Source organism: Fundulus heteroclitus, chromosome 5, assembly GCF_011125445.2.
Source record: "Fundulus heteroclitus isolate FHET01 chromosome 5, MU-UCD_Fhet_4.1, whole genome shotgun sequence".
In the NCBI taxonomy this organism is placed as follows: Eukaryota; Metazoa; Chordata; class Actinopteri; order Cyprinodontiformes; family Fundulidae; genus Fundulus; species Fundulus heteroclitus.
Window position 1 is genome coordinate 16526811 of NC_046365.1, and position 22975 is coordinate 16549785.

The 22975-nt window shown below is 41.1% G+C and overlaps 1 protein-coding gene across 2 annotated transcripts in view; it reads right to left on the bottom strand.

Moving 5' to 3' along the window:
* Positions 1-4929: 4929 nt before the first annotated feature.
* Positions 4930-22975, bottom strand: part of LOC105915653 (microsomal triglyceride transfer protein) — a 19280-nt gene continuing 1234 nt past the window's right edge. Inside the window, exons 2-18 of one of the 2 annotated variants that reach the window (XM_036136996.1) lie at positions 22219-22415; positions 21962-22105; positions 17127-17234; positions 16895-17011; positions 16641-16780; positions 16288-16438; positions 15047-15204; positions 14735-14903; positions 12857-12964; positions 12516-12728; positions 11914-12125; positions 11699-11796; positions 10817-10938; positions 10490-10717; positions 8571-8695; positions 6444-6614; positions 4930-6355 (exon numbers count right to left, since the gene is read on the bottom strand). In XM_036136996.1, coding sequence (XP_035992889.1) covers positions 6208-6355; positions 6444-6614; positions 8571-8695; positions 10490-10717; positions 10817-10938; positions 11699-11796; positions 11914-12125; positions 12516-12728; positions 12857-12964; positions 14735-14903; positions 15047-15204; positions 16288-16438; positions 16641-16780; positions 16895-17011; positions 17127-17234; positions 21962-22105; positions 22219-22415 — 2609 coding nt within the window. In that variant the 3' untranslated portion in view covers positions 4930-6207. The remainder of the gene's footprint in view (positions 6356-6443; positions 6615-8570; positions 8696-10489; positions 10718-10816; positions 10939-11698; positions 11797-11913; positions 12126-12515; positions 12729-12856; positions 12965-14734; positions 14904-15046; positions 15205-16287; positions 16439-16640; positions 16781-16894; positions 17012-17126; positions 17235-21961; positions 22106-22218; positions 22416-22975) is intronic. The other variant, XM_012849837.3, reaches the window with a different exon arrangement.

Here is a 22975-nt window from a genome sequence, read left to right on the forward strand (position 1 = left end):
CATATCATCTCCCCTCTTCCCCCTAGAGTTTATTTTACTAAGTTTAGTCTAGGTTTTGAACTCATTTTTTTGACTTTTCTAAAGGGTTTGCTCTGTAAAGTCTAATCGACGGTGCAATGTGGCCTGAAACTGTCGGGGAAACTACTGAGACTAGTGAGTTTAGTTGAAAAAATATATATATACAGTCTGTAAGAAAATAAACACAGAGCAAATAATCAAGGTGTGAAAAGCTGACATAGTGTTTCCAGAGTTGGATGACTAAAATGACATTTCTCATTTTTTTCTTTTCAAGAACTTCAAGCTCATGTACACGTTTTACTGAAACCTGTGAAAGTTGAATATGAAAAGCAAAATGTAAAGCTGCTTGTCTGAACAAATGACATTTTCTAAATCTTGCACTTGGATGGTCACCCAAAATGAAAGCACTTACACATGGTTAACCTCCGGTGACAAAAGCACCATTAGGACGTTTTTGAAGTTACTATTTTTATCGTTTGTAATGGAGATTTCTTTGCCCAAACGATGTGACACAGAGGTTTCAAAAAGTAATCGTCAAAATCTTTAATTGGAGTTTTATGTGACAGACCAACAAGGAGTAGTGCAAGTATGAAAAGAGAAGGAAAAAGCTGCAAGAATGGTTGAAACATTTTTTACTGATGAAAGCGGTCCTGCTTGTAGGCGGAGCTTTGACCCAGCCTGAGATCTTTTCCCTCCCAAACTGACCTGTGTTTAGCTCCATCTGTTTTACCATAATCTGAGCTAAAATGCATGGTCTTCCTGCAGCGTGATGCTGCCACCACCGTGCTTCATGGTGCGAATGAGGTTTTCGTGGTAATGTTGGTTTTCCACCACACAGCGTGTTGTGTGCAGATTACAAAGTAACATTTTCTTCTCATCTTAACCAGACAATGTTTTTTCCACATTTGCAGTGTCCCCTTCTTGGTTTCTGGCAAACCAAGAAGGGGAGTTCCTATTCTTGCAAATAGGAACTCCTGTAGTTTTATTTCTATTGGATATAGCTTCTTAATTTGGTGAAGGCTGCTACTTGGGAGTATCAGCGTCAAGGGTGCTGTTTTTCTTTTTAATCAGCCCCCCGCCCCTTTTATTGTTTTAAAGGAAAGTATATTAAACCCCACAATTATGTGCTACGTTGCATTGGTCTATCACATAAAAAGCCCAATATATGAGAATATTCGAGGAAGTGGTTGTGATGTGACAAAAAGTTCAACTGGGATGAATATGTTTGCAAGGCTCTGTGCGTTTACAACACTGTCGGGGTGGACATCAGGATCACGGCATTACGTGTGAATAACCCAGGAGTGTTTTTAAACCTTTTACCGACAGAAATGAGACTCACGGCGAGAAGACTCTGGCTGAAATGGGGTGTCATCGCTGAGGGCAAAGGACGCGTGACACACACTCAGTACATGTACGGACACAGCGGTGACGTTCTGTGCTATTCGCATGCCATGCCGTGATCGCTGACAGACTTTCAGGACGAAGATGGGAAACTGACACTATCGGTGTTATGCCGAACACAGGAGAAATGTGTTGGGGTGAAGGTGAGACGGTCTGAGATACGTGGATGCAGAAGGTTTGAGGATAAAGGGGGCGCACGACTGAAGTCTATTTGAATCGATCTCATCGCTGGTTTGAAGCCGCCATCTGTGGCTGTGGACAAGGTGGAGGCCGGGAAGCAAAGGGGCTCCTTGAAGGGGGGGGGGGGGGGGGGGGGGTGAATGCAATGCTGGCATTTACTGCACTGAAAAGGAAGACGTGTGATGGATGAATGTAATGTAGACATCTACATTTGTTTTCAATAAATTTGGAAATGCACGACACTGATGAGGCTTCTTTTCTTGTGAATCATTTTGTGGATGTTTGTAATTTGATTCAGCTCATTTTTTGCTTTTACCCTGCACCATCAGAGCAAAAGAGTACAAGTACTCTTTGATGAGTCAGCAGTCTTAAAAATGTTGAACTCTGAATAAATTCCACTTCAATTCAATTCAATTCAATTCAATTTTATTTATATAGCGCCAAATCATGAAACATGTCATCTCAAGGCACTTTACAAAGTCAAGTTCAATCATATTATACAGATTGGGTCAGATTATACAGATTGGTCAAAAATGTCCTATATAAGGAAGCCAGTTGGTTGCATCAAAGTCCCGACAAGCAGCATTCACTCCTGGGGAACCGTAGAGCCACAGGAAGAGTCATCTGCATTGTACATGGCTTTGCTGCAATCCCTCAAGACTTCAAGAGCATGCTCCTGCTCCAAGGTCAATGCTCTATACACCATGACATCTAATGTTTGATTTATTCATGCTGAGCTTAATTAATTAATTAAGTATTGGGGAATCTATGTGTTGTTGCCGACTAAAAGACTCAGCTCTCAGCTTGATTAAAGCTCGATAAGTTTGTTTCTGAACGGAAGTAAAGTAGGTATCTCTAAAGAATTAGACAATGTAAAAGGTGCAACACAAAAAATATGTATTGATATTTAAATTTCATCAAAAATTGCTGCAATAACAATTATGTTTATATAATCAATAATCAGTGGGAAAAATCTTGATCGGCATTACAGCAAGCAAAGCCTCCTTATCATTGCTGACCAACTTTTACATGTTTCCATTTTTTTTTTAATGGTTTCTCTTTGATAAGCTCCAGGTCTTGGAGGCTGAAAGGCCTCCATGCCATCACCCTAATCTTTAGCTCACTCCACAGATTCAGGTCAGGAACCTGGCTGGGCCACTTCTAAACCTTAAAACTACTCTGAGTCAGAGGAAAACGTTTATATACCTTAAAGAAACTTTAAACCCTAAATCTGCATGGGGTGCAAGTTTATTTTAGGCCAAATTGTAGATGATCTGCAGCTTTAAAGTAGGAACTGAGGGCCTTAATTTAGTGAGCTGGGCTATTATTTTTCTAATAGCCCACGAATTGTAAACCATTAGGAATCCTGTTTATTTCCCTTAAATGATGCCGTACCCGTTAGAAAACCGGTAACGTGCTAAGCTAAGGTGGCGGGCGGGCGTTTGGCGTGTCAGGAGGAGGAAGTCACCCGAGGGAACCATTTCTGCAAGAACTACCACTGAGAGCCGGGAGAACATACTAACACAAATGTGTCAAATAAGATCAAATAACTTCAAAATAACACGGGTGAGAGGCAATCACGTAGATTTATGGCAGCAGAGGAACACGTTTGGCATGTGCCGTGCGTGCGAGGTTAGCTTTCTGGTGACAGTGAAACATCACCCGGCGGTGCTTAGGTTTAACCTGTCAGTTTGCTGCGCTGTTTACTCGGTTGCCGTGGACGCAGCGAGACTGGCAGACACCCGCTTGCCCCCAGCTGCTCCCTGTGCTTTCGAAAGAATCTACATTAGGGCCCAGTTGTTGCTTTTGGATGCCAGCAGGGGCTCTGATGTCACAGTTGTGACATGGGAAGAGTCGAGATTTATGGCCTTACCTGGACCGGCGAGGGAGTGTCGTGTTTAAGCCCTCAAAGTACATCTCGTCTTTGCAGACTTTTGCTCAACGGGTCTGAGAGAAGGTTCCTTGAGACCCGAAATGCATCCATTCAAACATGTTTAGAATCTGATTATTTAATTTAAAAGCTAAACTTTTTTTTTTTTCGCAATAGATTGTAAGTGTACACTACTGCTGGCAATCATCAATAGCCTTTATGTAAACATTTATAGAAACTATGGGCTCATTCGTACAGTGTGAATACAAATCAGAATACAAACTATAATTGCTATTCAGACTGCAAGAACTGCTGTGCCCCACGTGACTTGTGTCGTTTTGGTGAGACTTTTTTTTTGCTCCAGCTCTAGTTGAGGCGCTCTCACTCGGTGAAGAGAGCATCATGTTAGCAAGTTAACCCACATTAACACAAGTGTAGACAGAATTACAGACCTTAAAAAACAGAGATTGTACTGAGGGAAGCTTACGGTTTACTAAAACTCTGTGAAAACAGGAACTGCAGTGTTTTGTAAAAGTAGCCATACCCCCTAGTTAACTGTTTTATATTGTTTTATGTTACAACCACAAGCATATGAGTTTTACCAGGGGTTTATGTTACAGACCAACATAATGTGAAACTTTTCACAAATTAAAATCATAAAATTGTGGCTTGCGTCTGTGTTCAGCCAGCCTAACAACACTCCCTTTTTGCATAAATTACAGCATCAAGTCTTTTGGATTAAGTCAAATTTGCCCCTTTTTCTGTTGTTTTTTTTTCTGAGTTTTTTCAAACTCACTCAGATTGGATGGAGAACATCTAGAAGTATCAGTTTTCAGGTTTATCCAGTTTTTAACTTACACAAAGGTGTGAGCTTGACTGGGCCTTACACCTGAGTGAGTAATTCAGGTGTAAGACTCAGGCTACAGTTTAGGGGCGACGTCCTGCTGAGAGCTGAACATCCTGCCAAGTCCCAAGCGTTTTGCAGCCTTTCACAGGTTTTACCCCCAGCAGTGTGCGGTTTTTAATTCCATCCACCAACTATGACCAGCATCCTTATGGCTGCTGAAGAAAAGCATCCCCACAGCATGATGCTTTAACCACTAAGCTTTAAAATAGTGATGGTGCGTTCAGGTTGGTGTGCACATTTTCTTTTGCTTACAAGCCAAGATGTTCAACTTTGATCTCAAACTGGTTCACATTTTCCCTATAAGCAAAAGATTTTCTGTTTCCAGATGACGAATTGTACAGCGCTACCCGACCTCTCTGCTGAGTTCCTTGATGTTCTCCAACAAAGCTCTGAGGCCTCCGCAGAATTGGAATTCATACCAAGACTGAAACGACCAATCAGATGACATCTGAAGGCAGTTTGGTTTTTAAAGCATCTACCCATCGTTTTTCCTTCCACTTCACAGCTACGTACAACCCTCTGTTGGTCCAGCACAGCGTAAAATGTGAAAAGGTTGATGGATGTTTGACAAGCACGTTTTATTGTCAACAAATACATTTAATTGAATCCTAAATATGGACACCAACAATAAGTCAAATTTCAAACCAATCAGCAACACATACTTAGAAATTTAAATAAATTTAAGTGTTGATGAATTCACCTTTTTATATTTCAAATGTACAACACAATTCTTGCAAGTACAAAGTAAACAACAATGTACCAATATTCATCTTGTCTGTCAGCATTATGAACTAGATTACGACGAATACAATTAACAACATTACTCAAATATTAGTTATTTCACATCAGTGGCTCGGGATACAGCAACATATTGTAATAAACGGTTTATTCTCATTGGCTAATTTATTTTAAAAATACAATATCACAGTAAAGAGGTGTATTTTTTGGTCTTGATGTCTTATCTGGCACCTTTACCCACTTTCACCAATATTTACAAATTGTTTCTTAATGTAGCTTTATGGGGGGGGGGTCAATTGTACTATTTATGCTAAGTACTTACAGAAACAAAATATACCTTTTTGTATGTGCCCATCATAAATACAATTTTCAAAGAAATCCAAAAAACACAATATGCAAAAGTTCGCCAATTTCTGACAAATACATCCAATTAGAATGACTTAAATATAAAACGCTGCGTCATTTCACCCCTTCACCGATTCATATCTTCATTTTTTCGGCCAACTTTGCCAACCTCCTTCTGTTTCGCACCTGTAAGGAAATCTTTTCGCACCAGAAGTACTTAATAATCAAATGTCAGTTTATTTTTTGTCCTGGTTCGGTACTTGTGATGAATTATGGCGATAAATAATCCTAAAAATGCTCTAATCACATGTATAAGACAAGTGTATTATTTTGTGATCATTTTATTTTACGACTCCTTCCATTTATTGTGGCTCTGGTCTCTGTTTGGGCCGTTCCACTCTTCTGAAATACGATCAAACTAAATAACTGAGCATCCACCCGGTGGTGCGTCGTTCTAATAGGAGCCACATAACACATTTCCTTACAGAAGACTATCAGTAGATTAGCTGGATACAATACGGCCAAAAATGTAAAAGCACAAAACGGTGAAGGGACAAAATGATCTGCACCCCTTTAAATACTCACAGGAATGTAAACGTTGCATATTTTTGCTAAAAACATTCGCCATTTCCCTTGATGAGCTTTCATTGCCTGAGGAATCGGGACCAGCCTTTTCAGCGGAAGCACGTGACAGCGGTCTCTGAATGCGGCATACCCTGCGGTAGTCCAAACGTCCTGCTGTACCTCTCTACCAGCTGGGCTCAAAAACCCGTTTGCACATGTTGGAGTTCTCCTGATGGAGAGGGAACTCGGAGCCAGGCACAAGCTGCTTTTTACCCTTCCGTGACATAACGCTCTTCCCCGATGGCATGCTCTCATACCTGGTGAAGTATTCACTAAAGGAAGAAAGAAAAATATCAATAAGGTAAAGTTTGCATTAGCTAAGGGTGTCAGATATTTTTTTGGTTGTTCTTTTATCCCTACCTGACAGGGAAGGTAGCCTTGTCCATCTGCATGCACACCAGGAAGGGGTATTCGGAGAACTGGACTGTGGTGATGAAGTCCAGTGAGGCTTCTGTTTCAAAGCTGACCTCCACGCCTGCCCTCAGGAAGTCCATGTCCACCGTTACGTTGCCAGTGACCACTAAGGCGGCTCTGGAAAGAGAACGGAACCGCAGAGAAATCAATGAGATCGGGAATAGTGACAGAGCGGGTCAATAAAACAGCTTAGTTGCTCTGTTTTCTAAAAAGAAAAACAGGAACGCATGTTGGAGTTAGATTACAGAAAGATCTCACTTGAAAGACCAACAATTCTTTGAAGCCAAATCCACATGTATTATATGGCTTTACACACACACACACACACACACACACACCACTCAGCTGTACAGTACCATGAATACTATGAGTAAGCACCCCTCCCCCGTCCAGAAATACACTTTCAAACAAACTTTAATACAAGACAAATCATGATCTAAAAAAAAACTGCTTTTTGTTCTTACTCAGGTTGGCTTTAAGAGTTAAGAAAGGGACATTTGGAATATAGTGAAACTATTAATTAACACCCAGTTATGAAAGGGACAGAAAAACCTTCTCAAACCGATCTGGGTTGAGTTGCTGAGCCCCCAGGTTTGTATTCAGTAAGGCTGACATTTGGAATATAGTGTAACTATTAATCAACACTTGTGTGGGTTTGTATCGCGCTAAACTAGCGGTTTTTACTGCAGAAGCTCTGCTGGATCACATGCTCCTTTATGTTCGAACACAAACAACTGAGATTCATTCCCAACGGCCATAATCACCGTAGCAGCTAGCAAACCCCATTGATTTAATTAAGCTTTAAAAACAATAGATCTGAAGTGACAGCTCTTCTTTTAAATGATAACAATAACTGCTAGGAAGGCTATAAAAACACTGCGAATGCCTATTATGCTATAAAAAAAAAAAAAAAAAAAAACCTGAAGGGGTCAAGTTCATTACAGTTGACCTAAAACACACGGGAATATATGTGTGTTACGCGCACTTCGATGGCTGCGTCTTGATCTCTGAAAGCCTTAAACAGATCTATTAATCTCCGCCCTAAAGCACCATCTGCACTCAAAATGACACAAATAATCTAAACCAAGTGGCTACTCCTTCACAGTGTTTCCTACTACCGAACAAACCTCTCTAATTTTGCCCGGGGAGACGCTGATTGGCAAAGACGGCCGTGTGGTTTGGTCTTGCCCTATAGATAGCCATCCAGTCTATTATCAGCACTGAGGAGGTACAACTATGCTGCTCCATTCACCTGCCTCTGCCATTCGCATGCACACAAACAATAGCGAGGTCCAATTCCAATGATGGTGGTTAAGAAATATGGAGACAGACTGGATGTTATAGTCGTTGCCTAAGTGACTCTCTGACGTTGCACTGAATGCAGTCATTTAGCACATTTAAAAAAAAAAAATTGTGTTTCTGAATTCAGTGTGTGGCCTAAATTAGACTTAAAGTGACACACCCGGTGGCATTATTCAGCCCAGCCCTGAAGCTGTGTTTCAGGGTTTGAAGTCTTTTGCGTTCCTCCTGAGCCCCGCTTCACAGGTCCCACGCCGTGAGCCATCCGATTCCAAAGTGACGATGTGCTCCATTTCCAGCAGCTACCGTCGCGTGTCAATCGTAGCGACTTTTAAAATAGAGGAGCAGACGCAACCGACGTCGCCGGCACACGACATGTGATGAGGATCCGGGCGAGAGGCGCAGTCCTGGAGCATGCCCGGAGAGCCGGTGGAACGGATGAATCAGACGGGCTTTATAGACCCGCCAAAGCTCAGATAAATCCGGCATCAAAAGGAAATCCTTTCGCAACCAAGTGACAGAATCTCCTAAAATTATCTCCCTTTCAAGGGAGCAAGATTGTTTTCTAAGAATTGTCTGAATGTCAACAAGGCCTTTGACCTGCGGGTGCCTTACGTCATACGGCACATATAGCACTTCTTTGACTTAGTGAGTTAATCCAGACATTTCTGTGACTGTACTTTGGCCAGGACCTACACACACACACAGCAAAACATACGTTGCGCCTGCTCCCTGATGATGCAAGTTGTACATATTATTATCTCTGACTGGTACCTGTTATTGACGCTGGTCTTAGACTCTCGGTACCACAGGCTTATCTCCATCCCTCCAGAAATATCAATGGCTAAGCCTCCTTGAAACTCTGCACTGGCCTTCAGACCTGACTGAAGCTGGATGACCTGCAGGACGACAAATCAAAAGGATTTACACCACACTGGATGTTTAGACATTCAAAAATAAGGGTTGTTACAGTTCGTGCCTGTTCACTATTCCGTAATCATATCACTTGGCCAAAGCAAAGGGTGAATGTACAGAATATCACCTCATGCACAATGGTTAGCACTGTGGGGCACCTGTGACGATATGGGACCGTTTCTCTGGGAGGATTGTTAGCGTACATCCCAGCACAAACTTGTTGAAGTACCATGAAACGGATATTATGGATCTTTCTGCATGACAATGATCCAAGACATATGGCCTAATCAATACAGAAATGGTCCACGTGACACAAAAATAAGCTTCTCCCATGGAAATCCCAGAGTCCAGACCTGAAAATGGTGTGTGGTGAGCAGAGGAAAGGAGCCAGGCCGATCTAGAGAGCTTGTTCATAAAGAAATGCTGTAAGATCCTTCCCTCTGTAGGCTCCTGCCTAAGGCAAGTACTGTCATTTTGGTACAAGGGGGCTGTACACTGAAAAAAGGGAACTAAAAGGAAGTAAAATTTTCTTGTATATTTCCTTGACTTGAGCTGGTAAATAAGACTATTTGCCAGTGGAGTACTTTACCCCTAAAATAAGATTATTAGCTATCCTGCACTTGAAATAAAATAATGGAGATTAATTGTTAAATATTTTAAGTGCAAAAATCTTATTCCTTTGGCGAATATATATCTTTTAACCTGTTCAAATCAAGGAAAATACACTAATTTCAAAAACATTTTACTTACTTTTAGTTCCCTTTTTGCAGTGTAGAAAGTCACAGCAGGCATACCAACACTTGTAGAAAACATCTTTTGTTTCAGTTATTTAGTAGGGTAAATACTATTTATACAAATACATTTACATAAATGACACGTTTTAGTGTGAAATCATGATGATGATGATATAACAAAAGCCACATTTATCTCAAGCCTTCTTCCACATCTTCACCTGGGATGCCACTAAATGTGGCCAGAACCTAATCAGCACACTGCAAAAACTGATGTAAAAATAAGTAAAATGTTCTTAAAATTAGTGTTTTTGTCCTAGATTTGAGCAGGTAAATAAGATGATCTGCCAATGCAATGAGTATTTTGACCCCTGAAATAAGATAATTAGACATACTGCACTTGAAATAAGATGGAGATAAATTGTTCCTATTTTAAGTGCAAAAATCTTATTCTATTGGCAGATCATCTTATTGACGTGCTCAAATCAAGGAAAAAGACTCAAATTTTAAGAAAATGTTAATTATTTTTAGTTCCGTTTTTGCAGTGCACCATCTAACTCGGTGTGATCGACATTTGCCTTGCGAGTGTTAAACCGTAAAAGGTTTAGCCAACTTCTTAGGGCACAGAGGTCAAAATGGACAACCTCCTTTTCAGAAATAGGACAACAACGGCTTCATGGAACTGTTGAAGCGATGCTATTCAGTCCTTCAGACACAGTTGTCTGTAATGCTAGAGCTGCTGGGGTCTTGGCACAGACGTGCCAAAGCTGTGGCGAGAGGAGCTGGATGTACATGCAACATATTCGTGACTTAACAGACACTTCATGGTGCACGTGTTAAGCAAGCTTTTTATGAAAGGCTTTTCTGATCTTCCTCCACTGATGCCGGAGTTACATTTGACTCCGTTATATCTGGAACTGCTTAAGAGAAAGAAATTTAAAAAAAAGATGTGCACGTGGTGAACAGCGACTGCTGACTTTACATGAATGCTGGCCGTCGTTTGCGGACTTGAGAATACAAAAACCCACTCGGGTCAGGCCCGCGTACCTCAGAGTGATCCGTGAGCAGGATGAGTCCCTTCACCACGTTCATCGGCTCCCCGGTCATAGAGAACATTTTGGACATGAGGTCGCTGTAACCCTTGAAGAACGTGACGGGTCGCAGCTGAACGTCGAAGAGCAGAGCCGACATACCAGCAAACGACTCCAGGTCCTCCTCCCCCTCGTCAGGAGTGGCGGCGATTAGGGACTCCAGACCCTGAGCCTCAATCGCCACCTTTCAGACAAAGGGTTCAACACAGCAGATATGCAGCACAAGCCAGCTTTTTGACTAAATCGTTTTCAAACAGTCTGCAGCGTCCTTGTGTGTGCGCACCTGCAGTCCATGTAACATTGAACCTTGACTTGAACCATAAATATTCATGTTGCTTCTCCTGAGGATCCCTGAGCCCGAGTACAAGATGTCCAGACTGTACGTGGAGGTCACATCAGGAGATTCTGTGGGAACAGGGTTTTTTTTTTTTAACTTTACTTTTTGTTAGTCATTAAATAATAACATAAAATGTCCCTGTAAAATGTTGTTGTTTTTTTAAATGGTGGTAAGTTTTGACTTTCCTAGACCAAGTAAAACTTTTATCAGGCGTCATAACAGTGGCTTACAAAGGTTATCCATTATCTGTTTTTTGTTTCACGCTTAGACCCAAAACTTATGAATTTAACAAGGATTTTAGCAGCACAAAGTCACTGATTAATCAAGTGGGAACGGATACATGGTTTTTCAATTTTATTACTGTTAAACATCTGAAAAGTGTGGCTCTTATACGCATTTGTCAGCCTAGTACCCATAAGTAAAATCCAGCTTCACCATCCAGGAGGGTAATGTCTGACCAACAAAGGAACAGCTTATATCAAAGCATGTAGGCATCAGAAGCCCAGGCCCAAATGCCATTTAAGATCTACGGCACGACTTGAAAACTGATGTTCACCGACGCTTGCTATCTAATCCGACTGACTTTCTGTCATTTTTCAAAGAAGATTGGCCAGAAACTTCAGTCTCAAGATCTTCAATACTGGTATAGATTTACTGCAAAAGGCTTGCCGTTACTTGCAGTTTTGTGATTGGCTAGAACGTAAAATTCCCAGAACACATTGAGGTTTAACAAGGAGCAAGAAAAAAAAAAGTGCTATGAACACCTTGGCAGCACACTGTACAACATAAAGAAAGAAAAAAAAAAAAACTTTTTCTCCTGTTACTTACGGGCCATGAATCCCGAGTATGAAGACGAAGACCCAACTTTGGCAAAGCGGTCGTAGTTGTGGGAAACCATGTCCTTCAAAGCTTGTCGTATAACTTTGCTGCAGGAACGCAAGAAACACATCGGCGTTATAAGACTTTATTATGTTCTCCATACGGGTCTACCTTTACGTTCCTTAGATTGGCCTAGTCTGTCAGCGTCGTCAGGCTGGGCGCACCTGGCAGGCATTTGGAAGCGAAGGATGTCCTGGATCTTTGACAGCATGTACTTGTTCATCTCGTGGGGCAGGTCTCCGATGGACAGCAGCAGATTTTTTACCTCCATGTGTGAGGGGTTGCTACTGAGGATGACGTCGGCCGCCGCCGCCCTCACATTCTTCTCATAGATCCGCCTGTTCTGGTGGTAAACCCTGTTCACGGTCCGTTTTACCTGGAAAGTAAACAGGTTAAGGTTTGAGTACACTGCAAAAACTGATCTAAAAATAAGTAAAATGTTCTTAAAATTAGTGTTTTTGTCCTAGATTTGAGCAGGTAAATAAGATTATCTGCCAATGGAATGAGTATTTTGATCCCTAAAATAAGATAATTAGACATCCTAGGCACTTGAAATAAGATGATGGAGGTGAGTTGTTCCTATTTTAAGTGCAAAAATCGTATTCTATTGGCAGATCATCTTATTTACCTGCTCAAATCAAGGAAAATACACACATTTTAAGATCATTTTACTTATTTTTAGTTCCGTTTTTTGCAGTGGACCTGCATGCGAGAGTAAAAAAAAAAAAAAAACATTAAATAAACTGCGATGCTTGCTGTGGTTTACCTCAGGGGTGATGAGGCTCACGTCGTATCTTTGCAGGGCGGTAAGGGCGATGGTGCTGTAAGATCCCACCTCTGACTCTGCAAACCTGGTGAGAATGGGAATGGCCTCAGGGAGCAGAGAGTTCTTCAGGGCCAGGAGGTACATCTGGACCTCGGACTCAGCCTGGCTGCTCTCGGGACCTTCTAAAATCATCTTCTTCACCTGCGCCACCGTCTGAAAAGGGAAACTTACTAGAGTCAGTGTCATCTCAAACGCATCTGGGGGGAAAGAACCGTACACGGTGGGGCGCCGTACACACGTTTATAACAAGGAATGAATATCCATTTTTCTTGGAAGCTCACCGGTAAATCGCAGCTTCCTTTCAGACACAGCTTGTGGACCAGAGCGCCCATGATGATCACCACTGACTCTTTGATCTCCGGGCTGCCGATCTTCCCTTTAGCAATGTTCTGAGAAGACATAGACTTGTTACAGCAGCTCATTGAAAAAGTACTGTTCTTACCGTACCTTAGGGTTGTACGCATAACCCCTTCGTCCTTTTTAAAGTGTGATGACCACAAACTTTAATAACCTATTGGGATTTAATGAGATAGACCACAGATAAGCGTATAATTATGAAATAAAAGGAAAAAATGTGTATGCCGTATTATCAATAATTGTGCAATACTTTCTCTTGTATTTGTTTTTACTTTTATTTTTGCCTTCTCGGAAAAACTCATTCTCTGTTGCTTTAGAACTAACTTCACATTAGATTAGCTTGTTTTGTTGTTTTTTTTGTCATTTCTATAAACTGTAACTCTGTGTCTTTGCCACTGTGGGACTATAAAGGAGTTTCTTATCCTCTCTTGTTATTTTGTGATTTTTTAATTTAATAGCCCGTACAAATCTGAAAAGGATGAGGTGAATTTCTGTTCAGCACCCTTTACTTTGATACTCCAAACACCAACAATTACCACAAAAATCATCCATCCATCCATTTTCTAACACGCTTATCCCTGTGGGGTCGCGAGGGGTGCTGGTGCCCATCTCCAGCTGTCATTGGGCGAGAGGCGGGGTACACCCTGGACAGGTCGCCAGTCTGTCGCAGGGCACAAAAATCATCTTACTGGTTAATAAAGACCTCCTAAGGGTAATTTAATTAGTTAAGTATAAATAGAAGGAGAATAATCCAGCTTTTTGTGAGGGCCTCAGAGGTCCATTGAAGAACATTAGTGAACAAAAACTGAGGAACACCGGCAGGTTAAGGAAACGTTGCGGAGAAGTTTAAAGCAGTTGTAAAATCAAATCACCAAATAATGTTGGATTAATCAACCAAAAATGAAAGGAGAGTGGCAGTACTACAAACCTACTAACACATGGCCATCTAACTAAACCAACAAGCTGGGCAAAGTTCACTCTGGAGGAGCTGCAGAGATCAAGACCTAAGGTGGGAGGTCATGTCGACAGGGCAGCTGTTAGTCCTGCACTCCTAAAATATGGCCTTTATTTATGAAAGCCACTGCTGAAAGAAAACCCATTATAACCCCACTATTTACCCTATTTTCCACAAACCGTGCCAGAGACACCACAAACACATGGATCGGGTTGCTCCAGTGAGATGAGACACAAATTATTATTATTTTCTGGTGAAACGTGGTGGTGGCAGCATCATGCTGTGGAGAAGGCTTTGATAGGGAAGCCGGTCGGAGTCAATGGGATGATTTACGGACCTGATACAAGCCAATCCAGGACGAAAACCCATTTAGAGCTTCAAAACGCAAACCTCAAACGAGATCCGAGTGTAATTGTGGTGAAAGGAAGTTCTCCAAACTATTGGCTCTATGGGGCTGATTAAAAGCAGCGAGACCCACTTTTCAGGTTTTATTTGAAATAATCGGAAACTCATGTAACCTTTTTTTTTTGCTTTACAGCTATTCACCATAGCCAAGGCGGCCTATGAAAAAAAAAAAAAATACTTTTTATGCATTTGTGGCTGTAAAACAACAAAATGTGAAGACATTTCATCAGGAATGCATGTTTTCTGAAGGAACTGTTCGTTCTAATGTAAATTACGGGCGGAGCATTTCCCGAACCCAGATTCAGTGATGAGGGACAACTCAGGTGATTAAAGAAAATTGGGTTTTATGTTACCATCTGATTTTTCCTCTCTATTACTCAAATCTAAAATCAGACTCATCCATCTAATGCGAACACAGGTCAAAGCCCTACGTTACACTTACCAGCAGAGCCTGGAGCATTCGCTCGTTGGGATGCGAGGCGAAGCCGCACGCGTAGAGAAAACGCTCCTGCAGAACTAAACCCTTGGCGTCGGTGAAGTTAAGAAACTCAAGCATGGCGTCCAGAGATGCAGGGGTTTGGGCAGAAGTCACCGCATCTACCACCTGAGGTCTGACGGAAGCGGAAACAAAAGCGGCAAATGTTCAGACTTTGGTGACAAGGTTGCGTTCACAAACTCCTTAAACATTATGTTTCTAGTAGACGTGAGAAGTAGGGAAATGCAATCTGCAAAATGTAGGGAGGATCTGGTTTACAGGATTGTCTTGCTGGCACTTTTCAGCACTTTGAGGATCTCGCCCTTTGACGCTTTCCGAATGCTCTGGATGAATCCCAGGAAGCTGCGAGGAGCCGCGGCTTTGGACAGGCTCGCTGGCTCCAGCTGCTTCTGCGCCGCCTGCCAATGTTCAAAGAGCTAAGAGGGGGGGAGCACAGGGGGCAAAGAAGGATTAGAGGACGTATCAACTTCAGTCAGTGTTTCAAATACAAAAATACACCGCATCTGATTAGCAATAGCGTGTAATGGTCATTTTGTCAAAGACTCGTTTCCCACAGTCAAGGACTGTATATATAAAAGACAAGAATAGGTCTGAAGAAGAATCAGATTGCCTCCTATTTTTAAAATCGGCGCATTAAACTAAAATTGCTGTATAGCTGCTGCCAAAATCATGAGGAGCCGACAGCAAACGTTCAAACTAGGATACAGCGGCAACAAGCTAATTGAGGAGCATTTGCATTTTATTTGTACGGTTCTTCCTCTTCAGTTGTGCTAAACTTTGTTTCCATGTCCCAAGTTCAACAATATCTGAAGAAGAAAAAAAAAAAAAAGCTCGATAACACAGCTGAGATTTGCAGAAGAGTGATGACCTTTCATACGGGACTCTGAATGCAGGCATCAGTGTATTTCACAATGCTCACCCAGGAACAAAGTACTAATAGCAAAGTCTATAGCTCGTGAGTTTATATGGCGAGAATTAATATCACAACTTGTCCAGTGAGGTGGAAGAGGAAGTCACGGGAAATGTCATCTGAAGGCAGTAGGGAGATTTAATAGACCGGCACCCCACCCGGGGATTTAAAAGCACCATCTGTTCTCCGATCAGCTGTCGCTGTATCGCTTCATACACGCCAGCTGTGGAGCAGTTTTGCAAAGTGTAGCAACAGTGAATAGAAACTGCTGAAAGTCACTTTTCTACACATAGTCCTTCCATCTGCATTTCGCCTTTCAAAATGAATTCCCCGTTTGGAAAAACATTGAAAAGGTCGATTGAGACTATTTTTTTTTAGTGACATTTTCTGGCTCTACAACATGAAACCATTGAGGGAAGTTTTGAAATTTCACTTATTGGCTTCCATGTACTAGAGCGGCACCGCTCTCTATGGTTGGTAAACAGATGAACCAAGTGCAGACATCTTCCAGCACTTTAAAAACCAAACTCTCTCCCTGTGTATCAGTACCAAGTGAAGATGTATTGCGTGAAAAAGAACATGTACTCACTGATGGACAGCCTTTGCATTGGGTTTTTAGCTTCTCTGGGACAATCCCGACAGCTGCCAGTTTGTCATCTATCGACTTGACAACCCCGGCAACATCTTTTCCAGCCACCTCAAAGGGTCCAGCCTCTTTGCCCAGCAGCACCAGGGTTTGTCTGGGAAACAGCAACACACACACACACATGGAGTTTCCAGTCACAAGGCAAATAGGGCTAATTATGAAGCACCTAAAATTGTCCTATCTTTTCTACAGACAGTTTCAAAACAATTGAAAATGAATCAGAGATAAAAATAAAATAAAATAAAAATTGAAACAAATTTTGATTTCTTGTAGATCACCCTAAATTACAACGTTACCTGGATACAATTTTAGCGGCAGCGGATCGGCGGGCAGTAACGGCCAAAAGGTGAGCTTCTTCAGCCACGGCTGACTGGATGAAACCATCTTCAAGTTTAAACACTGTAACAGAACTGGACTTCCTGCTTACACCCAATACCTGAATGTGTGTGTGTGTGTGGGGGGGGGGGGGAGAAATCAGATGCCAGTTAAATAGTTCACAACGTTTTCATTTATTCCATAAGAGGCTGAGTTGCTCGGGATGCTGACTAACCGTACTATGTGTGGTAAATCCAGTCTCTGAAGTCTTACACGACTCCAGGATTTTGGTTCTTGTAACTTGACCTTCTGTTGCTTGATACTGAACTGTGCACCTCCCAGACACATCATTCTGTTTGAAGACATCGTTGCAATTTGTTTACCCATTTGCTAGCATTAAAAAAAAAAAAGAAAAAAAAAGACATATGGAAATCAACTCTGATAAAAGGTACGGCAGTGCTCCTCACCTCAACAACCTTCCCGGTATGGATCTGAAACTGCAGTAAGCTGGTGATGCCGCGTTTCAAATTCTTGATGCTTGCCGGTTCTGACCAGTAGGAGTAGAATGCTTTAGTCTGTATGGGATGGGTAAAAGAAACAAAGCAACTCGTCAAAAACAGAAAAAAAAAATATGCTTTGGAAAAATATACCTCAAAATTTTGACCTATGGATAAATGAGCTGCAGAGAAAAGAAACTACACAAAAGGCATCCATGGTGTCATTTTCCGTTGATACGTTTGTGTTCATAAACACGTGTGCATAGCTCTGACATCAGACACTATTTACATTATACGCTAGTCTCTGGAGTCCAGATCAAAAACACACTCAGACTATCACAGCATTAACACCTATAATTGCTGAAGGAGCCATTCATAGCTACTTAATAGAGTCAGAAGATCAGCCATTTACTTCTAGCTAAGGCTAAGAATAAAAAGTAATCAACCATATTTAAGTGCTCTTTAAGGCAATTACCATTATAACATATTTTGCTACTGGACATCTAATGGTAACGGACTACGTAGGTGGCCAGTGTTAGGAGCCAGCACAGCATCATAGCATTGTTTTTGACAGAACCAAGTTTGAGCTAAACCGCTTCCACAGGCAGCACATGCACACATACAGTGTGTTTTCTTATTTTAATTAAATGACCGTTTGTCAAATTAGCCAGCGTAAACCAGACTACTGTCTTTTTACAGTCAACTATAGAGACTGTGACTGAAGCTACTGGGAATTCGGTAATAGGCTGGTGTCAGAAAATAGGAGAAAAATTAAAAACTAGATTAACTGGGAATACTGTAGTAAGGCAGATCTAAAATCTTTTTAAAAATCTACTTCTACTATATTACTGCTGTGCTGAATACATGGAATTAGAAATGCTAAAACAACTGTACCACTGTTACTTGCTCAGAGACCCAAAGTTACAAAAGTGGAAAATCACCATTTTAAGGTTTTAGATCACGAGGGACGAATATGTTGCTGATCTGACAAAGCAGAAACATCGTGTTCGTTGATGGTCTTTGCCATCAAGCATATGTATCTTAACCCATTTACCTCCTTTTTCTTCTGCTTTAAAAACCATTTATATTATAAATAATATATTATAATTATATATAAACCTTTATGTAGCAACAGCAGATTTTCCATGCATGGTGTTTACAATTCATAATTTTTTTTTAGTATAAAAAAAAAAAAAAAAAAAGGAATTTTGCACATAGATGTTTGTTGCCGTCGGGCTTATGCTGTTTTTTAAGAGCTACGGCGTAATGTAAGGTAACTAAAAACCAAAGAAACAGAAAAGAAGGACCCATTTTACTGTTAAGCACAATTATATTTTTGCCCTGTCCCCCACCAGCAGCCTTTAGTTTGGTAACGAAATGAAACACGCTACAGAGAGTCAAACGAAGGATTTCTCTGGGATTATGGAGGTGCACAAGTCCCTTTGGACCCGTGTAAAGGCTACTGTTCATAATAACAAAAAGATCACCCCACAAACTTCTCCACACAGGGGTTCACTTTAGCTTAGTGACACACAGTGTCCCGGACATGAATGTAGAGAGCAGCCAATTACATCATCCTACAATGATTCCTTTCCAGTTTGATATTTATTTTTGGTACTCATCCACAATATCAGATAGGATCTCCATAAATAGGCTGTCTGCTGCTACTGTGCGTTATTCCCCCTACCCTCTCTGACACGGGTATAAATAATCTAACAACACCAGTGGAAACGCAACTGTCTTCATTCACTGACAAACAGCTGTGTTTCTTTAAGTGAAAACCTTAAAACCAGCTCTATACTGTCTGCACTCGAGGGGACAGGAAGTTAAACAGTGTCATTTGTTTTAAAGAAAAAGCTTTTGTAAATGAGTAGGGTGTAAGAGCTGATGGAAGATCAAATTGTTACCTGCAAGATTGTCGGAACGCTTCGGCTGATTTTCAATTTCAACGCATGATTTCCAAATGAATTTTAATGCTTCACAGCTGCTTACCTGGGTATAATTTTTTTTTTATCATCAGTGTTTAGATATTAAATATAAAAAATATATATTTCCTTTTTCATCTTAAAGGGATCAATAAACAAAATGTCCTTATTTTAGATAGAAAGAACTGAAAATAGGTGTGACGAGCTAAAGGTAATATTTCAAATGGACTATGGTATGAGGTCACACTGCATCCCTCTATGTTGTTCTCCAGTCTCTTGTTTATATAGCCGGGCCGGCTGCGCGTGCACGTCCATGTGCGCGTGTGCGTGTACGTGCATGTGAACAGCTGCCACTCAGGGCTTCGTCCTTCCCTGCCCTAATATCCCACTGTCAGAGCAGTGCAGCGTTGGAGCAATGTGGAAGAGAGCACCCCAGCAGATCAAAATGTTCTCCTGCTAACAGCATTATAAAGTTCCTAAAGGGGATGCTGTTTTGCTGTGTTTTTATCCTTTACAAATATCTAGTCTGAAGAACCCCACCTCTGTTTTGTAATATTCTGCATAGAAAGATGAGAGATAAAATAGGCAAATACAACAAAGTACACTGTCCATCCTAAACAAACTGTGCTGATGAGAATAACAGATTACAATCATTTTGATTTGTATTTTGTTTAAAAATGTGAGGAAGTATTGACTTCCTCACATTGACTGCTTGAAGTATTGAAGAAGGACCAACAAGCCAACCTCTAGAGCGTTTTAGAGTAAATGCATGAAGATCCAGAATACAGACTTAAAAAAAAAAGAGTGCAGATTTAGAGGTGATGGAGAAACCCTCTAGCTTGTTTTTTAAAGGACAAAGCAAACACTGTCTTAATCTAAATTGCAAATTACCAAATGAGATTGCAATTTACAATGAAAATAATGCATTTTCTCTAACTTTAAAATAGTTGCACAGAGTAATCTGCTGGTGACAGGCATCTGGTGATTTGTTTAGTGGGATCAGCTCATTACCAAATGGCCATTAGGAAACTCATGAGTCTATTTTGTTTTCAGTGAACACGACATACCACGTTATGCTGACAACACTATCTGAGTGTGGGCCATGTTACTGAAGGACGAAATTTCATTTGTCCCTTTTCCACAAGCCCTACTCCATTTCAGATGCACTGCTACATGGAATTGCTGGATTTGGAAAATGTTCCATCTTTTTGTAATCACAGTTAAAGCAGCACTATGTAACCTTTAGCCACTAGGGTGCACTATAGGCCTGTATCTTTCAGGTTTAGTGTCCCTGAAGGCCACTGGCAACACTGCACTGTTGCAAAATCAAACAGTCTCCCTCCGTGTTTAGGAATCTGACAGCAGGTCACTTTGGACACACAGAATGAGAAGTCATGGAATATCTTGTAAAGACAAGGACACATTTACCGAGGCCTGGACGATAATTCAATAACAATATATATCGATCGATATATACTGATGATAGAAAAAAAGGGTCAATAAAAAGTTCAACAGAACAGTTATCCTTCCTTTTACATACTAGCCTATCATGTAGGTTAATATTACAGCCATTACATCCTCTCAACCAATCATAATGCCAGACCCAATAACCAAGCTCCGCCCCCTTCAGAGAGTTCAGAGATCATGTGTTCTTTTTCATTTTTTTAAATAATTGCAGTTTTGGTAAAAAAGTTGATTGAATAAAGGGTTCTTTATCTATAAATAGGTCACTAAGCAACAACATAAAATGGCCAGGACTGCACTTAAAATATATGTTTTGAATTTATTGATAATTATCTATATCGATCAATATGATTTCTATTTTATCGATATGCTTTTTTTTCCCTATATCGTCCAGCCCTACATTCACCCCTCCAGAGTATCCTCAGAGTGCCCCACTGAAACAGAGAGGGAGAGGATGAGGCAGAGCCAGACCCATGGGGAGAGGAAGGGGGGGTGGGGGGGGGCACTGGGCATCCATATTCGACAAGTGCTGTATACTGACCTAAAAAAATCTTTAATATATCTCAAATTAAGCTAACTCTGCCAATATAAGGTACTAGAGACAGTTTAAAATGTCTCCACTGCAGTCGTTCAGACCTCTTCTCCCACGCACACGGTGAGACATGGCCGCTTATTATAACATAACATCTGAATGCTCAGGGCAGAATTTCTAAAAGAAAGTATCGTGAATGTTGTTCTTGTGCATCATCCAATGATATGATGTTGACAATAATCTGGAACACACCAAAAAGGTATCAGCAGCACTTTACATTAAACAGAGATCTGGAATTAAGCAGAAAGTACTGATCGGAGCACATCTAGAATAATAATGAATCAATTTGAATTACAAAATCTATCACTGACCCCATCGAGGCCTCCGTTAAAGTTAACACCATTTATGATTTCCCCGTATAGCTGGACACGACAGGTTATCCTAAAGACACTGACACCATGCACTGCTATTTTACCTCAGCGGAAGGTTCATTCCATCACCCTACAGTCTCTCTTTCACTCTGACACATTCACAAATTCAGACATTGATCTTGTGAAGCGGCTGACCTTTGATAAACACACGCGCATTTCTGGTATTTCCCCTGCCAGCATCATTGCTTTACCACAGTACAAATAGTAAAAACTTTATAACGCTCTGAAGACAACTGTCTGGCTTTCCTCCATTCTTGCACATGCCTGTATATCAGTGATTTTCTCTCACTGATAATCTTTCTTAAGATTACTCTCTGGCTTTAGTAAAAAGGCGTGTTATGATATCTAGGGTCTAAAAGTCTTCTGGAAAACCTTGTCTGATACGACTGCAGGAAATTTGTAGGCAGCGCAACTGCAGATATGGTAAATAAGTGGTGATGTTGATGTTCTCACCTTTCCATTTCTCAGATGCACCAGGAAAGGTTTCGTCAGAGCTGCTAGTTTGGTTTTCCCCAAGAGGCTTTCGGCTGTGGATCCGTGGAGGACGTTGTTCTTCTCCGACCTCTGCGACACGGGCTCAATCCTCACATTTGAAATCTGTTAAAGAGAATAACCTCTTTTGAGATAAGCATTAAATGTAATTTTTTTTATTATTATGAAAGAAAACCTTATTTTTGACTAAATGCATGTCGCTTTTGGGCCCCACGTACAGCCAGCTGAATCAGCTGGTCGTCCTTGTTGCTGGGATCTCTCCAAGCTAGGTTAATGTTCACGTCGCTTGAGATTCTGTAGCCAGCGCTGCCCTCCTTTGAGCCCCGGGCTCTGTCCAGCAGGAGCTCTGTGGTGTAGCTGAATTTGTACAGCTGGTTGTTGTTCAGTCGGGGTCCAGCAGCAGCAGCAGCACCTGAAAAAACAGGAGATGCAGCCTGAAACCAAATCCAAAACGAGAAGACGCCACAACCAAAGCTTTGCCAGGTCATCGCTGTGAATGCAACATGACTATTTAGCGTATGAAATTGAAAGGAAAACAGCAAACGTCTTTGATTCCAGAAATGTATGGTCATTTTTTTTATATATATATATATATATTTTTGAAAGCACGTGCAGCTGAGAGAGATTTACCCTAAAACAAAAATTTTGGTTTAGAAATTATCTCCTCAGCAAAATTCAGTGCAAATGACAAACAACAAAAAAACTAATCTGAACTAACAATACAAAACTAAAATTTAAAAAAAAAAAAAACTAGAGAAAGTTTTCCAACTCAAAATAGAGGTCTTTACAGCGTCCACCAGTCTCAACTCTTCACAGTTTGGGGAAGTAGTGAACGAACAAAATCTCAGGTTAAGCAATCGGTAAGAAAACATGGCTGAAGATCAGTGTCTTTCTCAGAACAAAGCACACGTGTATGTATGTACTTAAGATGTAAAGGGATCCTGTGAGTTCATAAATGGGCCTGACCCAGTCTGC